Below are 26,013 nucleotides of genomic sequence, written 5' to 3'. Positions count from 1 at the left end.
GTGTAGTTGTAAGATAATAGTGAACGAATTGGGAACACATTACAATAGTGAAGTATGACAGTAGATATTATGCCCACCAACGTCATAAAGAACGACAGGGCTAAGATGGGACATTTTGTAAGTTGACGTTTTTGGATCAGTAGTGCATAATACCGCCATGATTTGTCAAACATTCATACACTCGAGACCCATGAAGATCCGGGGAAGAATAGAACCCATACTTTCAGTAAAGGGCGGCTATGCTTGTCGTAAAAGGCAACTAACCGGATCGGGTGGTCAGGCTTGTTGACTTGGTTGATGCATGTCATCGTATCCCAATTGCGTGGATTGATGCTCATGATGTCAATCACTGGATTGTCTGGTCCAGACTCGATTATTTACAGACCGCCGACATAAAGCTGGAATATTGCTGAGTGCGGCGTTAAGCAACACTCAAGTCTTCCAATGGCGATTTGAGGGAGTCTGTCCCGCACCTGTTGCAACGCTTGGCCAAGTTCAACCAACGTGATGGCCGGCCTATGTCGTTCACGCACACGTCTCCCCATCATGTCCCAGGCGTGTCCAATGAGGGAAAGGTCTGGGCTCATTGCTGGCCATGGCATTCTAGGAATGTTGTGCTGCTGGAGGTAAGCACTGACGATTCGTGTACGGTGAGCACGGGCGTTGTCGTCCTGAAAGTCAAGACGTCGACCCACACAGGTCAACCGGACAAACAAACGGGGCCTTGCAAACGGGAAAACAAAAGGCATCAGTGTGTTGTCCCAACAGTAATGCCCAGTGACCCTTCCTTGCACAACAAGTTGGGTCAGTCACAGTGATTCCACCCAAAACCACAGCCGATCCACCGCCAAATCGGTCATGAGATTTTGGATTGAGGTTTACTTCGACATCACCAGAGCCTCGACCTTGCCTAAAAGGAAGTGCAAAGTGAGTCGAGAGTCATCTGAAAACCGGAAATCAGCAACGTTTACCCCAGTTTCGACGTTGTGTAAACCATTGGCGTCGGCTGGAAAAATGAAGAATTGTAAGGGGAGGCACAACACGTGGCCATCGAGTTTGAGAAGAGCTGCTTGAAGAGTATGCCAAATCTCTGGACCCGTAACTCGCAATCCAGTAGCCTGATTAAAGTGTGCTGTAATTTGATTCGCCGTTTGAACTCAACTGGTTTCAGGTCATGTTCTCTTGTCGTTGACCTGGGACGCCCTGAACCATATTAGGTATTCTGGTACCTGTTCTGTAGTCTGCTAATGATATACTGTGAAACATTTAACATTCTGCCACTTTTCCAGCATGCCAATAGCTCTTAGTTTCTCCGCGCGTTGCCGACACCGCATCGTTAGAATGAAATCAAAAAGTAATTGTATGATAAGCAGAATCAATAAGATTGACAGAAATAATGGTCCACAGAGTGTAATCAACGTGAGTGGCGCTTCTGCGTGAGGCACGTGTAAACTATAGGTGTGCGTTTTGATGTTAAGTTTCACAGGCATAAACATTCTTGCATCGGATGTTTGTCGTCAACATTCAGCTTTGTTCTTATAATTGAAATTATACATTTAAAGTTCATGATTCCCTACTTCTTAAGAGTTTATATATATATATATATAAAATATATATATATAAAGAAATAAAGTTGGCACTACCCCACCCCCATGTGTAGTGTAATAAAGTGAAAATAGAAGTGTTCTACGAACCTTTCCAGTTGGTAGTCAACATTGTAACACATGAAGGGACTGCAGTTGTCCTGCACCTTCCACACCGTCTCCTGTGGGCGATAGAACGTTGGGTTGGCGTGGAAAGATTTGAGGATTTCCTGCATGGTCTTTAATCCTGAGTTGACTCTGGTCACACCACACAGTACGTATTCGCAGATTTCTTCGTGCAGTCTGCGACATATGATGCGGTCAGTGGAAGCAGGTGACAATGAATTGTATTAACAAGGAAAATCGCCTGTGTATGAATATTTGTTGTAAATAATAGACATTAAAACTCTTCTTGTTTCTTAAAGCTGTTTAACGTCGCGCTCAGCATATTACGGCCATATTACGACGACAGTGATTGATATCATGAGCAACGTCCCACACTGAGTCTTACCATCTTATTAATACAATCGCTACGTACATTTCTTATGTCCTTTGGAAGCACGGGCAACCCGGTCGTCTGAGGCAGCGCAATTCGCTGTGCAGAGTTGCGTCCCTTGGGCATGCCAGAAACCTATGATTGTGGGTTCGAATCCCGATTCGCCCCGATTATGTTTCTAGGTTTGTCAGCACTATACCCGTGCTCGTTGGTTTCACCGAAGTGGTAAACGTCTGAGACCTGCATCACTTCGGGCTTTTATGCCCACATGACACGCGTCTGACACGGCGTGATATAACTGGAATACTGTTAAAAACGGCGTTAAACACAACTCACTCATTCACTTATATGTCCTCGGAACCGTGGCGTAAAACAAACTTCCCTCATTCATTTCTTCCCCATTTTTGATGACCCAAAGTAAAGCCTACCATCAGTGACCTCGGGGCGGTGAGGCCGCCACTGTGGTCTAGTAGACAGAGCGTCCGCCCGGAGAGCGCAAGGTCGGGGGTTCGATCCCCGGCCGCGTCATATCAAAAGACGTTAAAAGATGGTACTTTTTGTCAACCGTGCCTGGCGATCGTCATTACGGGGATAAAACAAGGACTGGTCGGCTCGGAGTCAGTGTACTCTATCTTGAGTGCGGTATCCATGTTAAACCTAGATATTATCTCAGTGGGCTAGCACTACAAAGATAGATACCCCACCTCCAGCGGTGAGAATGTTCAGATAAACAAACATTATTCACACAGAAAAAAGGAGAAAATTACCTGTTGCTTAGACTCTTAGTGTCAACGAACATCTGGTGCTGTTCCGTGAATCTGGATCCTACACGCCGGGTAGGTGTCTGTGGGTATTGTTCTGAACTGTAGTCACCAAAACAGAAGTCCTTCCTGTCACTAATGACTGTTTCAGGTCGTAATTTCTTTTTCCCCCAACATTTCAGTGCATGGACGACCTTCTCCTGTGTTTTGGGCGAGCCAAATATAATCCCATGGTCTCCGGAACTGACCATCACAAGGTCCTTCATAATCCCTTTCAGTCTTGTCAGATGAGCCTTGCTAAGCAGCACATCGTACCACACAGCCCACAGAAACTTCAGGTCATTCCCATTGTTCACATCGATCGTGTCAACCAGGTACAGAATGACGAGTGTCCTGGCCAGTATCCCGTCCTCGATGTCATTCAAGTGGAAGTTGAGGGTAGGTTTTGGCCCCGTGACAAGTAGGCGATCGCGCAGTGCATCCAGGGTGTGAAGGAGGAACCTTACGTCCCCACACCCCAGCAGAAGGACATTACAGGGGGTTGGGATGCAGCATCCGTGGGTCACATCCCCTGGGGGACAGTTCCCAACTGGGTAGTAATATTGGTACATGTCGGGGACGGGGGGCGGTTCAGCCTTTCCAACAGTGAACTGTATTGGACATCCTGTGGACAATATTGCACTGTTACGTTGTAGCTCACCTTATACATGTACATTTGTCTCGTTGTTTTATAGAGCATTGGCTCGAATTTGTATCGAGTCTGAATTTTTTAAGAAAAACACCTTGCAACAATGTAATCTTTGTGGCAGGTAATACCTTTTTTTCAACAGTCTGCATCATAATTATTATTTTCAAGACTTTTCGGGACAATAATTATTTTTTGAGGGAATAAAATAAGGACTGGCCGGCTTGGGGTCAGTACACTGTGTCTGAGTGGGGTATTCTTTGTTTGTTTATTTGTTTGTTTGTTGTTTAACACCGCACACAGCAATATTTCAGCTATATGACAGCGGTCTGTAAATAACCGCGTCTGGAACAGACAATCCAGTGATTGACATCATGAGCAATAATCCACGCAATTGGGATACGATGACATGCATCAACCAAGACAGCGAGCCTGACCACCCGATCCCATTAGTTGCCTCTACAAGCATAGTCACCTATTACGGCAAGCATGGGTTGCTGAAGAGCTATTCTCTACCCGATATTCACGGGTCTATACATGTTAAAATGCGGCATGGTATCTCAGTATATAGCCGGCATTATATCCCTCGCCACTTGCTATAGAATCACGAACTATGATTAAAAAATGATTATGATTAAATAATGGAGATCTGTATTCATAAAGTGACAACAAACCATTCCTGCTAAAAGGAATATTATATACAGTAATGAAAACTGTAAAGTGCGCTTTTCAATAAATATCCATTTTGCTAGATTTGATCACGTAGTTACAATCAAGGTAAGAATCGGTAGTCATGTGACTGCGAAACGTTACCTTTCGCAGTGCATTTGGTCATGAGCGCTTTAAATACTACATCGACACGACTTTTTTCTTTCCGTTCGTGCTGATGATGCAAGAACGAACACCGATTGTAACCATGTGATCAAAAATCAGTGATGATGCAAGAACGAGCACCGATTGTAACCATGTGATCAAAAATCAGTGATGATGCAAGAACGAGCACCGATTGTAACCATGTGATCAAAAATCAGTGATGATGCAAGAACGAGCACCGATTGTAACCATGTGATCAAAAATCAGTGATGATGCAAGAACGAGCACCGATTGTAACCATGTGATCAAAAATCAGTGATGATGCAAGAACGAGCACCGATTGTAACCATGTGATCAAAAATCAGTGATGATGCTTATCGATTCCCAGTTATATGACCTGTGAGGAATAACTGGAAAATGGAGCTGACATCAGATTGTTGGGATCAAGAGAAATTCCGCATGACCATGACCTTTGAATTCAGAGTAAGAAGATACCTATAGCCAAAAGACTGCACTCTAAAAACCACCCAGGATCAATAAACAAGTTGCCGTAGAGCTTTAAAGACGGGTGGGGGTGTCGGGTAGCCTAGTGGTTAAAGCGTTCGCTCGTCACGCCGAAGACCCGGGTTCGATTCCCGACATGGGTACAATGTGTGAAGCCCATTTCTGGTGTCCCCCGCCGTGATATTGCTGGAATATTGCTAAAGGCGGCGTAAAACCATACTCACTCACTCACTCACTCAAAGATGGGTATCATTATCTGTAACGAGCGTCCTTCGTGTGCGTTATCTGACTTATAATACTGCACAAAAATAACAAAATACATAATCAGATTAAATGCACTATGACGTCACTCTGTAGTGTTTCAGGGGTAGATTATCCGTAACGAGCTGACAGTGTATTGATGTGCAGTCAGCAATGCCAAATCTAAGCTCATGCATTAATTATAAGCCCGTCCATTACGAATGCACTGAGTACAACGATCAAACCTCACATAATGTACGTGCATTAGGATTACATACCGGCTTGTTCAAGTGCAGTGTTTTTCGCTTTAACTGATTTTAACTGGTACCCAAATGGGCTTTCGCTGACACACAGGACCATGTTACTAATAATAATAACCAACAGACTCGGACTCGTCTGCGGGTTTGTTTGTTGGTATTATTACATGGTCCTGTGGCTGACGGTAAAAGCTACTTGTCCGGTATATTTAGTACACTTACCGATCATAGATTCCACATCCACGGCTATGTTTGACGATAAAGGTTCCATGATGTATACGTGCAGGTGGAAAGACTGCACTGGTTGCACCAGTTCTGAGAAAAACCCAAACCGAAAGTACACCTGTCAAACCAATGGTCTAGGGGAAGTAACTCTTTATGACTCCTTCTAATCCAAGCTCCTTGCAGCGATAGTCCGTTCGCGGAGCTCTCTATATTCTGTGACATCATCCGCTTACAAAACATAAAGTTATCATGTCCATGTGATCGCTCAAACGGGAATGGTGAATTTAGTTTGTCACATAACATATGACAGGTTGATATAGACGAAAAGCTGTTGATGGTTCTTATCTAACAGTTTATCCTTACTGTAGGGCCCTCAGTAGATGTATACTACGGTTTAGACATTAAGCCAATTTAGCAGAAATGACTAATTGTCGACAAAAGCTCTCACAAGCTTGTGTCGCCAGGGCGTCAATTCTCTACAAAGGGATGAACCCACAGAGACGAGGGCAAGCCGTTGCATGTGATATGATATTGATTTTTTAAATGATCAGTCGCTATTAACTAACATCTTCCGGTGATAGCCTCAATACTTACCACATACACAACAGAGGGCAGCCTACATAGGATATTCCCCTTCAGATCCGCCATGGTTCATTGGTCGCTGCGCTACCTGCCTATTGGCATGGTTCTCGCTGTTCTTGTGGCAACAGGTAAGGCATTCCATGTTATATATTTCGGTGTGGTAGGTTTCTGATGATGGTGATGCACATTTTCATTCGACCTGGTTTCGCGAGTGTTGAGACGCTCGGTCCGCGAACTGGCACTCTCACATACCGATTAGATCGCCTAATCCATGCCTATTACGTTGTGCAGTTATACTGTCGCTGTTGATAGTGTGCGGATGACCATGATGTTACAAACCTAACATTGCGATATCTGCGTAAATAAAACCAACATCATCTTGGGAATAGACTCTCATATTGTTTCCGTCGCAATGCTATCAACAGGTTCTGTTGTGTATGTTGCGTGTGTCTTCACATGTTGTACTCAGTTAATCTGAAGAGTATGTGTTAATAGTTACCAAAATCAAAGGACTATCGTAAGTGCCCTTTGTGGCCACGCGTAATGGCAACTTTTAAAGTCCAGGAAAACTTTGAAATATTGTAATGAAAGTTATCGGACATGTTTATATATGACTCATAAGTGTCATTTTGGTAGTGTCATAGAAACTGCTGGGTACAAATAGTAATGTTATTACTGGTAGTGTCATGGAAACAGCTGGGTACAAATAGTGATGTTATTACTGGTAGTGTCATAGAAACTGCTGGGTACAAATAGTGATGTTATTACTGGTAGTGTCATGGAAACAGCTGGGTACAAATAGTGATGTTATTACTGGTAGTGTCATAGAAACTGCTGGGTACAAATAGTGATGTTATTACTGGTAGTGTCATAGAAACTGCTGGGTACAAATAGTGATGTTATTACTGGTAGTGTCATAGAAACTGCTGGGTACAAATAGTGATGTTATTACTGGTAGTGTCATAGAAACTGCTGGGTACAAATAGTGATGTTATTACTGGTAGTTTCATAGAAACTGCTGGGTACAAATAGTGATGTTATTACTGGTAGTGTCATAGAAACTGCTGGGTTCAAATAGTGATGTTATTACTGGTAGTGTCATAGAAACTGCTGGGTACAAATAGTGATGTTATTACTGGTAGTGTCATAGAAACTGCTGGGTTCAAATAGTGATGTTATTACTGGTAGTGTCATAGAAACTGCTGGGTACAAATAGTGATGTTATTACTGGTAGTGTCATAGAAACTGCTGGGTACAAATAATGTTATTACTGGTAGTTACCCCATGTCCTGATACAACGCGCGGTAGCCTTCCCTCTACATTGTGTACAGCTGTGAACCTATGTACACACATATAACGACATCCAAACTAGTATAATTCGCATTCTTTTCTACACACTTATAACGACATCCAAACGATTATAATTCTCATTCGTATGTACAAACTTATAACGACATCCAAACGATTATAATTCGCATTCGTATGTACACACTTATAACGACATCCAAACGATTATAATTCTCATTCTAATGAACACACTTATAACGACATCCAAACGATTATAATTCGCATTCTTATGTACACACTTATAACAACATCCAAACGATTATAATTCGCATTCGTATGTACACACTTAACGACATACAAACGATTATATTTCTCATTCGTATGTACACACTTATAACGACATCTAAACGATTATAATTCTCATACGTATGTACACACTTATAACGACATCCAAACGATTATAATTCTCATTCTAATGAACACACTTATAACGACATCCAAACGATTATAATTCGCATTCTTATGTACACACTTAACGACACCAAAACGATTATAATTCTCATTCTAATGAACACACTTATAACGACATCCAAACGATTATAATTCGCATTCTTATGTACACACTTATAACGACATCCAAACGATTATAATTGGTATTCTTATGTACACACTTATAACGACATCCAAACGATTATAATTCTCATTCGAATGTACACACTTAACGACATCCAAACGATTATAATTCTCATTCGTATGTACACACTTATAACGACATCTAAACGATTATAATTCTCATTCGTTGTACACACTTATAACGACATCCAAACGATTATAATTCGCATTCGTATGTACACACTTAACGACATCCAAACGATTATAATTCTCATTCGTATGTACACACTTATAACGACATACAAACTATTATAATTCTCATCCGCATGTACACATCTTAACGACATACAAACGATTAAAATTCTCATTCTTATGTACACCACTTATAACGACATCCAAACGAAAATAATTCGCATTCTAATGAACACACTTATAACGACATCCAAACGATTATAATTCTCATTCGCATGTACACACCTATAACGGCATGCAAACGAAAATAATTATCATTCTAATGAACACACTTATAACGACATCCAAACGATTATAATTCGCATTCGTATGTACACACTTATAACGACATCCAAACGATTATAATTCGTATTCGCATGTACATACTTATAACGACATCCAAACGATTATAATTCGCATTCGTATGTACACACTTAACGACATCCAAACGATTATAATTCTCATTCGTATGTACACACTTATAACGACATCTAAACGATTATAATTCGCATTCGTATGTACACACTTATAACGACATCTAAACGATTATAATTCTCATTCGTATGTACACACTTAACGACATCCAAACGATTATAATTCGCATTCTTATGTACACCACTTATAACGACATCCAAACGAAAATAATTCTCATTCTAACGAACACACTTATAACGACATCCAAACGATTATAATTCGCATTCGCATGTACACACTTATAACGACATGCAAACGATTATAATTCGCATTCTAATGAACACACTTATAACGACATCCAAACGATTATAATTCGCATTCTTATGTACACACTTATAACGACATCCAAACGATTATAATTCGCATTCTTATGTACACACTTATAACGACATCCAAACGATTATAATTCTCATTCGTATGTACACACTTATAACGACATCCAAACGATTATAATTCGCATTCGTATGTACACACTTATAACGACATCCAAACGATTATAATTCTCATTCGCATGTACACACTTATAACGACATCCAAACGATTATAATTCTCATTCGCATGTACACACTTATAACGACATCCAAACGATTATAATTCTCATTCGCATGTACACCCTTAAACGACATCCAAACGATTATAATTCTCATTCGTATGTTCACACTTATAACGACATCCAAACGATTATAATTCGCATTCGTATGTACACACTTATAACGACATCCAAACGATTATAATTCTCATTCGTATGTACACACTTAACGACATCCAAACGATTATAATTCTCATTCGTATGTACACACTTATAACGACATCCAAACGATTATAATTCTCATTCGTATGTACACACTTATAACGACATCCAAACGAATTATAATTCTCATCCGTATGTACACACTTAACGACATCCAAACGATTATAATTCTCATTCGTATGTACACACTTATAACGACATCCAAACGATTATAATTCTCATTCGTATGTACACACTTATAACGACATCCAAACGATTATAATTCTCATTCGTATGTACACACTTATAACGACATCCAAACGATTATAATTCTCATTCGTATGTACACACTTATAACGACATCCAAACGATTATAATTCGCATTCGTATGTACACACTTATAACGACATCCAAACGATTATAATTCTCATTCGCATGTACACACTTATAACGACATCCAAACGATTATAATTCTCATTCGTATGTACACACTTATAACGACATCCAAACGATTATAATTCGCATTCGTATGTACACACTTATAACGACATCCAAACGATTACAATTCTCATTCGCATGTACACACTTATAACGACATCCAAACGATTATAATTCTCATTCGCATGTACACACTTATAACGACATCCAAACGATTATAATTCTCATTCGTATGTACACACTTAACGACATCCAAACGATTATAATTCTCATTCGTATGTACACACTTATAACGACAACCAAACGATTACAATTCTCATTCGTATGTACACATCTTAACGACATACACACGATTATAATTCGCATTCGTATGTACACACTTATAACGACATCCAAACGATTATAATTCGCATTCGTATGTACACACTTATAACGACATCCAAACGATTATAATTCTCATTCGTATGTACACACTTATAACGACATCCAAACGATTATAATTCTGATTCGTATGTACACACTTATAACGAAATCCAAACGATTATAATTCTCATTCGCATGTACACACTTATAACGACATCCAAACGATTATAATTCTCATTCGCATGTACACACCTATAACGACATCGAAACGATTATAATTCTCTTTCGCATGTACACACTTATAACGACATCCAAACGATTATAATTCTCATTCGCATGTACACACTTATAACGACATCCAAACGATTATAATTCTCATTCGTATGTACACACTTATAACGACATCCAAACGATTATAATTCTCATTCGTATGTACACACTTATAACGACATCCAAACGATTATAATTCGCATTCGTATGTACACACTTATAACGACATCCAAACGATTATAATTCTCATCCGTATGTACACATCTTAACGACATACACACGATTATAATTCGCATTCTTATGTTCATATCTTACCAAACAAGTCCTAATTTCCTAAACTACGCAAATCTAAGGGACCAGGCTCTTCCTTTTCACACCCCGCCCTATACATTTCAGAAGATTTGTGAAATACCCCATGAAAAAACATCGTTTGTGGATTTTGACAGTAAGTAACGGAGAAGGAAAAATAAAAAGATCCATAATCTCACTGAGCAAAGTAAGCTCTATGTTTTTTTCTTGACTTACCTCAACATGTGAAAAGATAAACCTAGTGTACACCCCCTGTGTTGATAGGAAAGGTTATACTCATACATGATTGTGTTTGTGTCCAAATGCCCGTAGGATGACACAGTAATTGATCTTCACTTTCTGTATGGGGTTGTTTTTATACTTCGAAATAGCATTACCTGTAACTGAGAGTGGATGCATGCATGTAGTTTAACGCCGCAGTCCGCAGCATCCTATAGTTATATGACGGTGGTCTATCAATAACAGAGTCTGTGCCAGACAACCCAGTGGCTAAACGCATGAGCAGCGATCTACATACATCATCGGGTGAAGGTGACACGCAGTCAGTCAAGTCATAAAGTATGATATTCTTCAGTCGGACCTTATGATAAGTGTGGGATACACCCCTACTGGGCACCTGTTCCTCTTTCCCCCATGTGTTTTTTTCCTGAAAAAAAACTCCTTCTACAATAAGAAATATCATAACGTGACGGAAATACATTGGAGGAAACCCTGCTGTTTTATTTGGTGAGGTAGATATGATGCCTTTTAATTTATTAAAGATATGTTATCATGAATTTAAAACCGAAATTATTACCATGACGTTTCACGTGTATTATGAAGAGGTATCAAAAATGAAAAAAATAGTTGCCTGTGATATTAAGTTTTACCAATAGGTGAAAACCACCAGGACGGGTATGATGATAATCAACTGAGAATCATAATGAGGGCGAATCTGGTATTCGAACCCAGGGCCCCGTTCCACAAAGCGATCTTAGCGCTAAGTCTGTCGTAGGTCTATGTTAAAGTATGGGAGTTACGATCATCTTAGCGCTACGATCGCTTTGTGGAACGGGGCCCAAGACTATAAGATTCCCGTTCCACGCAGCGATCTCAGCGCTAAGGTGATCGTAACCCCCACACCTTAACATAGACCTTTAGGCAAGAAGTAGGCATCCCCATGGGTACCCATTGCTCTTCCCTTCATGATGATCTGTTTCTTTATGCATGTGAATCAGAATTTCTGCTCGGATTGACATAGTCAAAACAAAATAATTTGGCCAAGAAGTTCAACCTTAGCTTCAGATAGATCGATAATCTGATATCGTTCGATGACTTCAACTTTCCAAAAGTCAACTTTCCCTTTATGTCGAGCAATATTGCTGCAGCTTCAATGCTTGGTGTCTACATTTCGCAACGTTTGAGATACAATCGAGCATGCTCTTTTAAACAAGATTTCAAAGAGTGTCATACGTCTCCTGATCAGAAGTTGTTTGATCATCTGAGTTACAACATTCAAGGCCTCAGTAAAGCTTTCAAAAGGTTCCGTATTTTGACTTGTACCACATGTTCCCGTGATTTTCTCCTGCGAACAATTGACTTGCCTTTGCATGTGTTTGTGGCGGGTGCCACCGGTGGGGCAGGATACGCTCACCTTTTCGCGAACACCTGGTATCATCACTATTTGATAGTGATTCATATATACATGCTCATGATATAATCAGAATTGTACAATCGACCCTGCTTTTTGGTAAATATTTTTATGAGAGTTTTGTCGCTTTTATTTTATCGTCTTCGCTCTATGTTCGCTTTTTGGAACGAGGACCAGGCCACTCGCGTAGCAAGGCGAATTTACACAAATTGTGCACATCGGTTTTAAACAATAATAAGTATATAACTCTATAAACACAAAACCAAATTGAAATCAATTCTAAATAAAGATGTCAACAATAATAACTTCACAGACTGCTTATTTAATTATTGACACACGCAAATTGACAAAAGTGCAAAATCAGGGGCATCATTCAGCGCCATAATGCAATAAGAGCACCGCCTATTATTTTATCAGCCAATCATGAAGCAATAATCCGTTAGTGGGCGTTGTTTATTTTAATTGGTTAGCCAATTAGAAAGCACTTGCATCAATTTTTAGATAGAAAAAAACGAAGTGAAAACAATTATGTGTTTTCTTTAATATAATGCCATATACTTTCTAGTATGTCAAAAACACGCACGCACGCACGCACGCACGCACTCGCACAAATCCGTGTAGAGAACATTAATCCTTTGTTGATATGTACTATTGAACAAACTGAACTGACAGAACTGACCCTCAATCGGATCTGGCAGTAAAAATGTACAAATTATACTCCCGTAAGAATATTCTGTCGGTCATTGTATTCCTGCGTGTGGGAGGGCAGGTAGGGGCCTGTTTGAGTCTATGCAGCAAGCCCTATTCTCATCAACATTGATTTTGAAGCATGCGTCCACGTCTTTATATGCCATATGTTACGTAGCGATGTCAATAAAATCAGTCAAATCATTGATCCATAACGGTACTTAAATGAGGCTCGATTCTTGGTTTGATGTGCTTAGTTTTGCATATACGGGGAACAAATGGACATGATAGCAAGAAGGAAACATCTGTTACAGACATATTGGAAAGAAATTATTTTTATTGAAGTATGTCCGCTTATTTCAAACGTGTAAATGACGTGAGCTGTTTCTGTGCAATATAAGATGTCTCTTTTTTATGGTAGCGGATTAAGACCAAGCTTGCTCTAACGTGGATGTATAGGACATTGCATGATACGACGCCCCCTGTCGTCTATATACTACAATAGCGGGTCGTGGCTTAGTTATTCAAAACTCGTGAATAAGTAAACAGTTGTAGGAAGATAGACTTTCTTATATATATTATCCAATGGGGTATATAACAAGATGCCGCCAGAGGGCGCTTTCCGGTTTTCGGATCTTACCGAGAGATTGGATGAATCGGAGGAAATAGCGTAAAAGGAAAGGTAGATAGAGGTGCACTTTGTGGTGCATCTTATCTTCACAACGAGTGAGTGAGTTTAGATGCCCATTTGGTGGTAATTAACGGCGTATTCGCTCAATAACGGGAACAGCCCGTGGTGCCATACACATTGGCCGCTACAGACAACGATACTGATCGAGTGAATATTGACTCGAACATACGACCAGCCGATCCCGGTTTGTTTGTTTGTTTGTTTGTTTACTTGTTTAACGCTGCACTCAGCAATATTCCAGCTATATGACGGCGGTTTGTAAATACTCCAGTCTGGACCAGACAATCAAGTGGTTGATATCGTGAGCATCGATCCACGAAATTGGGATACGATGACATGCATCAACCAAGTCAGCGTGCCTGACCACCGGATCCCGTTAGTCGCCTCTTACGACAAGCATGGGTTGCTGAAGACCAATTCTACCCCGGATCTTCACGGGTCGCCGATCCTGGTACACCCAATGGGTGGCATTCTGCACAGCACCCTGTCACTGAGTCACCTGTGCCCTTTGACCTTTACGTAAACGTAGTCCATTACAGGAGGACAACATGTAACCATGGTTACGGAGGTTATTCATGATTACCTCGTAAAAAAAACGGATTTTCTATTATTCTGAGTTGTCTATTCAAAATAATCGCCCTAACAGTTGGACCATGTTTTGGATAGTAGTCGTTGTTACTAGTTACAATACGGTAACAATACCTGGGGAGTATTGTACTGATTAGGCTAGACTTATCGACTGAATTAATAAAGGTCAGAGAGTCCATAGCAGACAAACATATTTTTAACAGAAATAGTTGCTTCAAATACATCATTGGGTGCATCCATATCTCGCCGATAGCTTGTTGTGATTGTTATGGAGGTGTTGTACATATGTGTGTTATTCGACATAGTCCAGGTTTCCTTCAACAAACAATATTTCTGTGACCGGCACTGAAATGTCAGACTGTAGCGTAACGACATTCCATCCCATCTACTACACTGAGTATAAGTGTGTCTGGGTTATGAGTTGTACGAGCTGCATAACGATAATTAGACGTGCTGCTTCTGTTGGGGCAAACATACCACTGTAGGGTAACAAACACTCATAAAAAAATGTAGTCAGAAATACTACTACTACTACTACTAATAATAATAATAATAATAATGATGATGATGATGATGATGATGATGATGATGATGATGATGACGACGACGACGATGAAATTGGGCGTGACTTCGCGTTCAAGATTCAAGTGTGTGTGCGTGTGTGCCTATGTGTTGTAGCTGTAGGGCAAGCCCACTGAGGTACCATACCACTGTTTAACATGTATACCCAACTTAGTCAGTATACAGACGGCCCGCGAAGATCCGGGTTAGAATAGGTCTTCAGCAACCCATGCTTGCCGTAAAAGGCGACTATGCTTGTCGTAAGGGGCGGCTAACGGGATCGGGTCGTCAGGCTCGCTGACTTGGTTGATGCATGTCATCGGTCCCAAATGCTCATGTTGCCAATCACTGGATTGTCTGGTCAAGACTCGATTATTTACAGACCGCCGTCATATGGCTGGAATATTGCTGAGTGCGGCGTTAACCAACAAACCAAACCAAACCAAACCAGTATACAGACTCCAAGCTGACCAGTCCTTAATGTAAACCCTTAATGCCGAGCGCCAGGCAAGGTAACAAGTACCATCTTTCAATGTCGTTGGTGTGACGCGACCGGGGATCGAACCATCGTCCGAGATGAAAACAAAAACCGTTGCCTGAAAATTAAATAATCAATCCACTGAAACAATTTCGATATTTCGCAAATGTGTCACAATGTAATCGATAAAGCCCGTAAGTTCTGAAACCCCACAATCTAGGCCACAACTACATAGACGTGGAATATATTCAGATGGGCAGTCACCCCTCACCATGATTCCTTATAAGGGGTTTAATTCATACTATAGTCTGTCATACAGACCCTGAAACAAATATGTCCAATATAGCCAACGCAAGTCTATAATATTTTGCAAGTCTAGATTACTGCAGTATCGGTCTGAAAATGAAGAACGTCTCTCGGTTCATTTTTAATATATTTTCAGAGACAAGATGTTAGTCTATTCATACTTCTTCTGGGCCCTGTTCCACAAAGCGAGCTTAGCGCTACGATTGTTATATTTATGTTGCAGTATGGTAGTTCAAGACCGCTTTGTGAAACATGGCTCTGGTCATTAATTCCGCTATTTGTAGGGATCACTGATTAACTGTATATCGAGAATGTTCCCCGATTCCCTGTTTATGCCTGGCTTTGTTTACTTCAGTTGTTTACGTTGAGGTGAACCGGACCGAGGCGGACAATGGGTCACCCCACGTGGCTCGGTTCAAGAGGCGGACCACTGCGCATGGCAGTTCCAATACCAACAAGATACCAGTGACTGGATACACAGGCGGCATCAGCGGCGGGTAGGTACACACACACACACACGCGCGCGCGCACACACACACACGCACGCACGCACACACATATCCTTCAGCGCAAACATTCCCTATGCCCTAGGACAACTGTAACTAGTAACTGTTGCAACAAGACAATGGTTCATAGTAAATGATGCCCTAGGACAATGGTTCCTAGTGACTAACGCCCGAGGAAAATGATTCCCAGTTACCTATGCCGTAGGGCAATGATTCCTAGTAACTGATGCCGTAGGGCAATGATTCCTAGTAACTGATGCCCTAGGACAATGATTCCTAGTTACTGATGCCCTTGGACAATGGTTGCTAGTAACTGATGCCGTAGGGCAATGATTCCTAGTAACTGATGCCGAAGGACAATGGTTCCTAGTAACTGATGCCCTAGGACAATGATTCCTAGTTACTGATGCCCTTGGACAATGGTTGCTAGTAACTGATATCCCAGGACAATGGTTGCTAGTAAATGATGCCCTAGGACAATGATTCCTAGTAACTGATGCCCTTGGACAATGGTTGCTAGTAACTGATATCCCAGGACAATGATTCCTAGTAACTGATGCCCTTGGACAATGGTTGCTAGTAACTGATGCCCTAGGACAATGGTTCCTAGTGACTAACGCCCGAGGAAAATGATTCCCAGTTACCTATGCCGTAGGGCAATGATTCCTAGTAACTGATGCCGAAGGACAATGGTTCCTAGTAACTGATGCCCTTGGACAATGGTTGCTAGTAACTGATGCCCTAGGACAATGATTCCTAGTTACTGATGCCCTTGGACAATGGTTGCTAGTAACTGATATCCCAGGACAATGGTTGCTAGTAAATGATGCCCTAGGACAATGATTCCTAGTAACTAATGCCCTTGGACAATGGTTGCTAGTAACTGATATCCCAGGACAATGATTCCTAGTAACTGATGCCCTTGGACAATGGTTGCTAGTAACTGATGCCCTAGGACAATGGTTGCTAGTAACTGATGCCCTAGGACAATGGTTGCTAGTAACTGATATCCCAGGAAAATGGTTGCTAGTAACTGATGCCCTTGGACAATGGTTGCTAGTAACTGATGCCCTAGGACAATGGTTGCTAGTAACTGATATCCCAGGACAATGGTTGCTAGTAAATGATGCCCTAGGACAATGATTCCTAGAGCCCGACGCCCTAGGACATTAGTTGCTAGTGAGTGAGTGAGTGAGTATGGTTTGACGCCGCTTTTAGCATATTCCAGCAATATCACGGCGGGGGACACCAGAAATGGGCTTCACACATTGTACCCATGTCGGGGATCGAACCCGGGTCTTCGGTGTGACGAGCGAACGCTTTAACCACTTGGCAACCCGACCGCCCCCAGTTGCTAGTAACTGATACCCTAGGACAATAGCTGCTAGTAACTGATACCCTAGGACAATGGTTCCTAGTAACTGATACCCTAGGACAATGGTTCCTAGTAACTGATACCCTAGGACAATGATTCCTAGAAAGACATATACTAGTAAAATTGTGGTTCCTAGATTAAGAACAACAGACCATTCTTACACTGTTTCCTAGACTCATCCGGCGGGAAATGATATGGCAGAGCGTAGGTTTTGCTATGTTTAAACAGAATTGACAGGTGAATAAATGACGCATTTTTATATCACAAATTCGATTATACAGATTATGTCAAGAAATATTACCGATGTATTCAATGTATTCTAATCACCAATTACATGTTATGACACCACTAATCGGTATATCTAGAAATCGATATCGTGATATTAATGATAATTTATTGATATCATAAATTCAGTTACTGGTATATTGGAATTCAGGATAAATATTATGCGGCTCCCCATCACCTAAACTGCAAGGTAAGTGATGGTAGTCACGAACACGATGGGTGTCCAGTACATGCAACCAAAGTAACTGACATAAACAGCATGTGGTATGTCCACCAATCGCCATCGTTCACATATGTAGTTCCTGGGGCAATGGTTGCTCAGTCGTCAAATGCGCAGAGTTGCGTCCCTTAGACGAGCCAGAATCCTGTGATCGTGGGTTCTACTTCCAGATTATGTTTCTAGGTTTGTCAGCACCATACCTGTACTCGTGGGTTTCACCCACGTCTGGATTATTTCGAGGTTTTCCCCCTCATCACGCTGCAGTCCGTGAAATCTGAAATACTGTTCAAAGACGTTTCACCCAACTCACTGACTTTTACAGTTACAATACAATTATGAATTCTTTCATGTTTGTTTGTTGTTTAACGCCGCACTCAGCAATATCTTTCGTATTTGTTTGTTGTTTAACGCCGCACTAGGCAATATCTTTCATATTTGTTTGTTGTTTAACGCCGCACTCAGCAATATCTTTCATATTTGTTTGTTGTTTAACGCCGCACTCAGCAATATTCCAGCTATTAGACGGAGGTCTGTAAATAATCGAGTCTGGACCAGACAATCCAGTGATTGACATCATGAGCATCGATCTACGCATTTGGGATACGATGACATGCATCAACCAAGTCAGCGAGCCTGACCACCCGATCCCGTTAGTCGCCTCTTACTACAAGCATAGTCGCCTTTTACGGCAAGCATGGGTTGCTGAAGACCTATTCTAACTCAGATCTTCACGGGTCGAATTCTGTCAAGATCAGTGAAACATAACTTATTTGACAAATTAAGGTTTGTTTCAGAGGAGCTCAACTATGGGCGACCCTCGGCGTCGTGTTTGCCTGCGTCGGTTTCATCATCTTCATCGTGTGCTGCATCAAGGCATGCACGCCGAGCGACAACATCTCACACTCTGTGTCAGACAAGAAAGAACCGGACAGTGAAGAAAGGTACGTACTTTCGCTTATCTAAACATAGTGTCCTGTTTGTTTGCTGTATTCCAGCTATATGATGGTAAATAATCGAGCCATGACCGTCCAAACCAGTGATTGATATTATGAGCACGATCCACGCCGTCGAGTTAAGTTGACACGCAATCAACCAAGTCGCCGAGCCTGACCATCACATCCATTAAGACCATAGTATGCTAGGACGTATTCTAACCTAGAAATTGAGAAGGTGAACCGTAATAAATATGTCCACTTATTTACCAATCAAAGTTATTGTAGCGGTGATGGAATTAAGGATTATGTTTTAGCCTGTGTATGGTGCGGGAGGCCTTTCGGGTAGTCGCCGGGGTGGGGGGTGGGGGTGGGGGGTGGGGGGGGGGGGGGGGGGGGGGGGGGTGCGGGAGGCTGGTGATGAGAGAGATGTCGGTTGGGGGTGGAGCAAAAAGAATATTCCAAAAACTCCTGAAATGAAATGTTCTTTTATATTAATGTCATTTATGTTGGTAAAAGTCCTAAAATTATTCGGGTTGGCATTAAAAGATGTAGCTCTTCAATCAAAACATGTCTGTAAAAAAACATCTAGGTAATGTTTGGCTGACGATGGCTGATCATCATCAGATAGAAATGCCAACTGATTTTCCACATTGCTTGGTTGTCGGATTCGGGTCACCAATCAGGCATTGTATGGAAAGCAAATGTCAATCATAATTTACAAATTTGCCAGATGAGCTAAGGAGGAACCATGCTGATAATTACATGTGGCATTTACATTACATTTTCAGATCCACAACCTTTGTTACTGCTGTCAGGTTTGGACCGCATTCCTTCACTTGGCATGCTTGCACTCGACTGAGATGCTCTTACTTATTCTCAGCTGATCGGTCATGATAACTCCAATATGCACATCATTAAGACTGCCTGTTATAGTAGTATGATAGACACATCTGTTTAGAATGCTACTGATGAAAATGACAATGGCAAATTGACCTGTCATTTTTAGATTCTGAATTTTCACAAGTATTTTTAGATGATTATAATGTCTACCGGTGGATTAATTAATGACCTATTGACATTATGAAAGTCGAACAAACTCTTAAAAGGGATCTTTGAAATTTTAGTCAGCATATACTTTCTATCAGTGTATTTCAATCGTTGTTATGTATGAAATCAGATTCAGAAAGAAATACAGAAACTTAAGAAAGTTTTAATTTTACGTATCAGTCTAGTAAGCATGACAGTTAGGTAAGGTTACTGGTATGTAAATCACCTTTAAGACTGAGTGTGTGGGTTTTGTGCCCCTTTGAACAGTGTTTCAGTTATATCACGGCGTTTCAAAAGCGACACATATATTTTACGTGTTACCACATTGGTGAAACCAACAAGTACGTATATTATGCTGACTTTCAAGAATAATAGGGAGGGCGAAGCGAGGAAGTGTGCACAGGGAATTAAGGTATATTGGACGAGTGAGACACCCGTGCCCCGTATATTTCTCGAAGAAGATCAGTTATCTTTAAGATCAGTTAAGAAGGCGTTATCAGCTGCGACTTTGCAAAGGAGCTGCCACAGCCTATAGCTACTTCTTGTATTGAATCTAGTAGAGATAACCAGGATCAACATCATTCTCGTTGATAGCACGTTCCTATTCAGCCTCTTGTAATATCTCCGTGTCTTGCATCAGCACACAGAACAATGCACAAACTCGCGTGTTAACATACAGAACAATGCACTAAAGCTTGTACTTACAGAAAGAACGGTGCACTAAATTATGTATTAACATACAGAACAATGCACTAAATCTTGTATTAACATACAGAACAATGCACTAAAGCTTGTATTAACATACAGAACAATGCACTAAATTGTGTATTAACGTACAGAACAATGCACTAACTCGTGTGTTAACATACAGAACAATGCACTAAAGCTTGTACTTACAGAAAGAACAGTGCACTCAATTATGTATTAACGTACAGAACAATGCACTGGATTGTGAATTAACATACAGAACAATGCACTAAAGCTTGTATTTACAGACAGAACAATGCACTAAAGTATGTATTAACATACAGAACAATGCACTAAATTGTGTATTAACATACAGAACAATGAACTAAATTGTGTGTTAACATACAGAACACTGCACTAAAGCTTGTATTTACAGACAGAACAATGCACTAAATTTGTATTAACATACAGAACATGTCACTAACTCGTGTGTTAACATACAGAACAATGCACTAAAGCTTGTACTTACAGAAAGAACAGTGCACTCAATTATCTATTAACGTACAGAACAATGCAATAAATTATGCATTAACACACAGAACAATGAACTAAAGCTTGTATTTACAGACAGAACAATGCACTAAATTATGTATTAACATACAGAACAATTCACTAAATTATGCATCAACACACAGAACAATGCACTAAATTATGTATTAACATACAGAACAATGCACTGTATATTAACATACAAAACAATGAACTAAATTGTGTATTAACATACAGAACAATGCACTAAATCGTGTGTTAACACACACACAATAATGCACGAAATATTGTACTAACATGCACAATCATGCACGAAATCTTGTATAATCAAACAGAACAATGCACTAAATCGTGTGTTAATATACAGAACAATGCACTAAATTATGTGTGAACATACAGAACAGTGCACTATATCGTGTGTTAACAAGCAGAACAATACATTAAATCGTGTATTAACATACAGAACAATGCACTAGGTCGTGTATTAATATACAGAACAATGCACCAAATCGTGTATTAATATACAGAACAATGCACTAAATTCTATACCATCAGCTGTTCGCGACATACCAGTAACATACATAAACAGGAAGTTTGAAACTGAAATTTGAGGTTTCAAGGGCGATGGGGTAAATTTCAGAGAATGACCTACTAGATATTAAGAATTACGATTTATCTGTCCCGAGTGAATTGTGTATTTTCCGAGCCTTGGCGAGGACTTCATTATTTCACGAGGAACAGATTATCCGAGTTGCGTATATACATATTCCTACATATTACACAAAGTTATTTTTCGGAGAAAACGTAGATTATGTACGTTTCCAGATTACCAGTGGAGAGATTAGCTCAGACATGGTAGTGTTGCAATGACGTCACATGTAACGTCTGTGGCGTCATAAACAGTGAATGCCAGCATTTTGAATTCTTTGCGACAATGTGGTGATTTGTATGCCGCTTCACAAACAATGAAAAAGATGGAACAATAGGGGTTAACGAGCCAGTCAACATGAACAAATAAAAATAACTACAAAATAATTACGATAGCATGGGTGTTATAGTGCATATAATGTGTGATGCCCATTCTTGGTTTCCGAGATGGGATTGAAACAATGCCAAATGCGACATAAGCCCATTCTCAATGTAAACACAATGTTTCTATATACATTCATCTTGACACGCCCATTGCATTAAATGCACGGGTGAATATTGATTTACACCCAATCCTGCAATAGTTCATCTTTTGACCACGGCATTACATTTTTTTTTCCCTTATTTTTTTATACATTTTTTTACGGCATTACATTAAGTGAGTGAGTGGGTATTGTTTAACGCTGAATCAATAATTTTGCAGATATTCACGGCGAGAATGTTATCTAACAACAATACATGAAACTAATAACAATGTCTCGTGTTATTTAGTCATATACTACTGATTCTAGATGCACACACTGTATATGACTGTATGAGGTCACACGGTAGTCAACAGGCTGCCTTATGTTGCTGGCAGTGACATGATGCGTGAACATCCCTCGCAGCTTCACAACAACTGTCTGGTCGCAGCCCCGTCCTATAGTCCATGTCACAGCAGTCAGTACGATCTATACACTAAGGCAATCGTCCAATAAGCTGTCTACAATGTCAAATGATGTCGTGACCTGTCACAATAGTCACACATGTTCACTATGCTATCGCTAACAATACCTACACATAGCATGTCATTAACGTGCACACACAATGCATTTCATTAAAAGGAGTGAGTGGGTGAAATGGTTTCAGCCGCTTTCAGTGGTATATCCGTTACATCAGGGGTGTCAGCTTAATGCTAGAACGATTGGAGTCTGGTTTTAACGCCACTTTGAACAGTGTTGCAGTTATGTCACGGCGTGTCAGCTTAATGTGGGACTGAGTGAATTGAGTTTGACGCCGCTTTGAACAGACAGTATTCCAGTTATATCAGGACGTGGGATCTTGATGTGGTAGGAAAGCCCTAAGTAATATAGGTCTTAGACGTGTACCTGTTTTGTGAAACCCATGAGCTCGTGTGGGGACTTGGCTAACCTAGAAACATAAAAAGACGAATCAAGGAGTCAAACGGGCGGTCGGGTAGCCAAGTGGTTAAACCGTTGGAGCGTCACGCCGAAGACCCGGGTTCGATTCCCGAAATGTGTACAATGTGTGAAGCCCATTTCTGGTGTCCCCCGCCGTGTTATTGCTGTAATATTGCTAAAAACGGCGTTAACCCATACTCACTCACTAGGAGTCAAACTCAAGATCACACGCCAAAGGGACGCAACTCTGCATTAGGTCTGGACCACCCGTGCCACGGCTTTTCCTTCACCAGTTATAAAACACGTCGCTCGGTAGAAAGTGAGCCCCCTTTAACATAATTATACATGTACGGTAGGAGATGACATATTTGTGAATGTTTTCATGTAACATATCTGTGATCGTAAATCATATTGCTTGTTTCAGGCACATCATTGTATCTGGTCCTGCAGACGGTCGAAAAGAATACACACAATGAACTTTGTCTTTGTAGACACTTAGCTGTGTACCTGATGACATGTTTATATAGTATTTTGTATAGTTACTTGTTTTTTCACCAATTTTTCAGATCCAACGTTTGATTCTTGCAAATGCAGAAATGACGTGGTCCTTGTGTACATATAATTGTTGACGCTATGCTTCAATGCACAGAACGTCTGTAAACTGTATATTGCTGGTTTATTGTAGTGTTCTGCAGAGAATACATTCCATTGTTATATATGTGGTTGGGTGATGAGTAGGTCCTTGTGGGTAGGAGGGGCTGGGGTTTTGGATACATTCCATTGTTATATATGTGGTTGGGTGATGAGTAGGTTCTTGTGGGTAGGAGGGGCTGGGGTTTTGGATACATTCCATTGTTATATATGTGGTTGGGTGATGAGTAGGTTCTTGTGGGTAGGAGGGGCTGGGGTTTTGGATACATTCCATTGTTATATATGTGGTTGGGTGATGAGTAGGTTCTTGTGGGTAGGAGGGGCTGGGGTTTTGGATACATTCCATTGTTATATATGTGGTTGGGTGATGAGTAGGTTCTTGTGGGTAGGAGGGGCTGGGGTTTTGGATACATTCCATTGTTATATATGTGGTTGGGTGATGAGTAGGTTCTTGTGGGTAGGAGGGGCTGGGGTTTTGGATACATTCCATTGTTATATGTGTGGTTGGGTGATGAGTAGGTTCTTGTGGGTAGGAGGGGCTGGGGTTTTGGATCGAGATTATATATTTTTTTCAGCTACAGCTGCAAAAGCAGCTATTCTTTTTATTTAAACCTGAGCCTGATTTTTTAGCCTTCCTTAACACCTTTCAACAACGTAATTTTTGTGGCAGACAATTTGTTGTTGTTTTCAACAGGCAGAAGCATAGTTATTTTCGTCAAGAATTTTCGGGAACAAGATGTAATCCCCCCTCCCGAATATCATATGATTGGTCCCTTAATACTAGACTATAGTTCACATAATGGTTACAATTAAGAATGGAGTCATTGAGACCTGTCAAAATAGTGCAATTGGCGTTATGTATTTAGATATTTTTTTAGCGCTCGGCGTTAAGGGATTATAACCTAAATGTGCCTATTCGCTCTACCAGCTTGTAATTAGCTTATTCAATAAACTATTCCAATTTGTAGGTTTGTCTTGTATCTGCGTTTGTGATAGTAACGAGCCAGTCATATTTTAACGTCTTTCGGTAGAACGTGGCTGGGGATCGAACCCCCACCGTTCCGCAGACACTCTACCCACTAGACTACAGAGGCGGTGTTTGTCATCAAGGAACCAAAGGCCACACACGTAGCAGTTGCCACTGTTCTTGTATCGTGGTGTTATTGTAACTAACAAACGATCAGCGTAATGGCACTTATAATCAGAGTTTAATTAGTCCACGGCTTAAATGGTATAAAAGGGAGTGTTGTGATTGCTGGCTCGTTACTCGCTGGTGAAGACCAAGCCCCAACTGTTGACAAATGAGTCATATAGGCACCATAGACCGACACCCGCAATATGCCATCAATCACAATTGAAACACATCTGTGACGTCATTCTATTGTTTGAACGCTCCATTTTTTTTTTAAAAATTTAGGAATGGAGTGTTGTTTGTCAGTGATACTTTCTAGAGATATGGATATAAAACACAAGAACTTTCTTTAAACTTGTACAGAAATGAATACTACAGTAAATAGGACTGGAGGCTTTGAGGATTTGTCCCATTTAGTCAGTTAAAAGATTCTGTGCTCATCTACCTTGAGCGATAAAGCCATCAAGTGTGAAATGTTGTAGTACACAAAATACTACATATTCAAATAGCAGTTGCTCAGTGACACCCCAATATGTCCATTCCCTGCATATTTGCATATGTATGAATACCAGAATGTGAACAGAATTCAGACGCTTACTCCAATGGATTCACAGCGTATTTCTCATGTGACTCATCTGCACCAGTTTGTTGCAGACATCATATATACACTATACTGGTTTACCAGCGGCACTTCCTCTCAGGCACCACAATTTGCTATGCAGAGTTACCTCCCTTTAGTGAGCTAGAAACATGACTGTGGGTTCGTTACCAGATTCA

The 26,013-nt window shown here is 40.7% G+C and overlaps 2 protein-coding genes across 4 annotated transcripts in view; one reads left to right on the top strand and one right to left on the bottom strand.

Moving 5' to 3' along the window:
- The window catches only part of LOC124135837, a 31,637-nt gene extending 25,938 nt beyond the window's left edge, over window positions 1–5,699 (bottom strand). For both annotated transcript variants that reach the window (XM_046501448.2, XM_046501449.2), the window contains exons 1-3: window positions 5,562–5,699; window positions 2,847–3,504; window positions 1,695–1,886 (exon numbers count right to left, since the gene is read on the bottom strand). In XM_046501448.2, the coding sequence (XP_046357404.2) occupies window positions 1,695–1,886; window positions 2,847–3,504; window positions 5,562–5,610 (899 nt within the window). In that variant the 5' untranslated portion in view covers window positions 5,611–5,699. The remainder of the gene's footprint in view (window positions 1–1,694; window positions 1,887–2,846; window positions 3,505–5,561) is intronic.
- Window positions 5,700–5,988: 289 nt separating this feature from the next.
- On the top strand, window positions 5,989–25,071 carry LOC124135838. 2 transcript variants are annotated; one of them, XM_048382570.1, is made up of 6 exons: window positions 5,990–6,274; window positions 16,157–16,298; window positions 18,982–19,128; window positions 19,911–19,937; window positions 23,878–24,191; window positions 24,624–25,071. In XM_048382570.1, the coding sequence occupies exons 1-5, from the start codon at window positions 6,211–6,213 to the stop codon at window positions 23,927–23,929; spliced, it is 432 nt and encodes a 143-aa protein (XP_048238527.1). In that variant the 5' UTR covers window positions 5,990–6,210; the 3' UTR covers window positions 23,930–24,191; window positions 24,624–25,071. The 2 variants fall into 2 exon arrangements, with proteins under 2 accessions (XP_048238528.1, XP_048238527.1); XM_048382571.1 differs by lacking the exon at window positions 19,911–19,937 and having other exon boundaries at window positions 5,989–6,274.
- The last annotated feature ends 942 nt before the right edge of the window (window positions 25,072–26,013 follow it).

This window comes from Haliotis rufescens, unplaced genomic scaffold, assembly GCF_023055435.1.
Source record: "Haliotis rufescens isolate VD_foot unplaced genomic scaffold, xgHalRufe1.0.p SCAF_4, whole genome shotgun sequence".
In the NCBI taxonomy this organism is placed as follows: domain Eukaryota; kingdom Metazoa; phylum Mollusca; class Gastropoda; order Lepetellida; family Haliotidae; genus Haliotis; species Haliotis rufescens.
The sequence above is the reverse complement of the archived record's forward strand: the minus strand, read 5'-3'. Positions and strand labels throughout refer to the sequence as shown.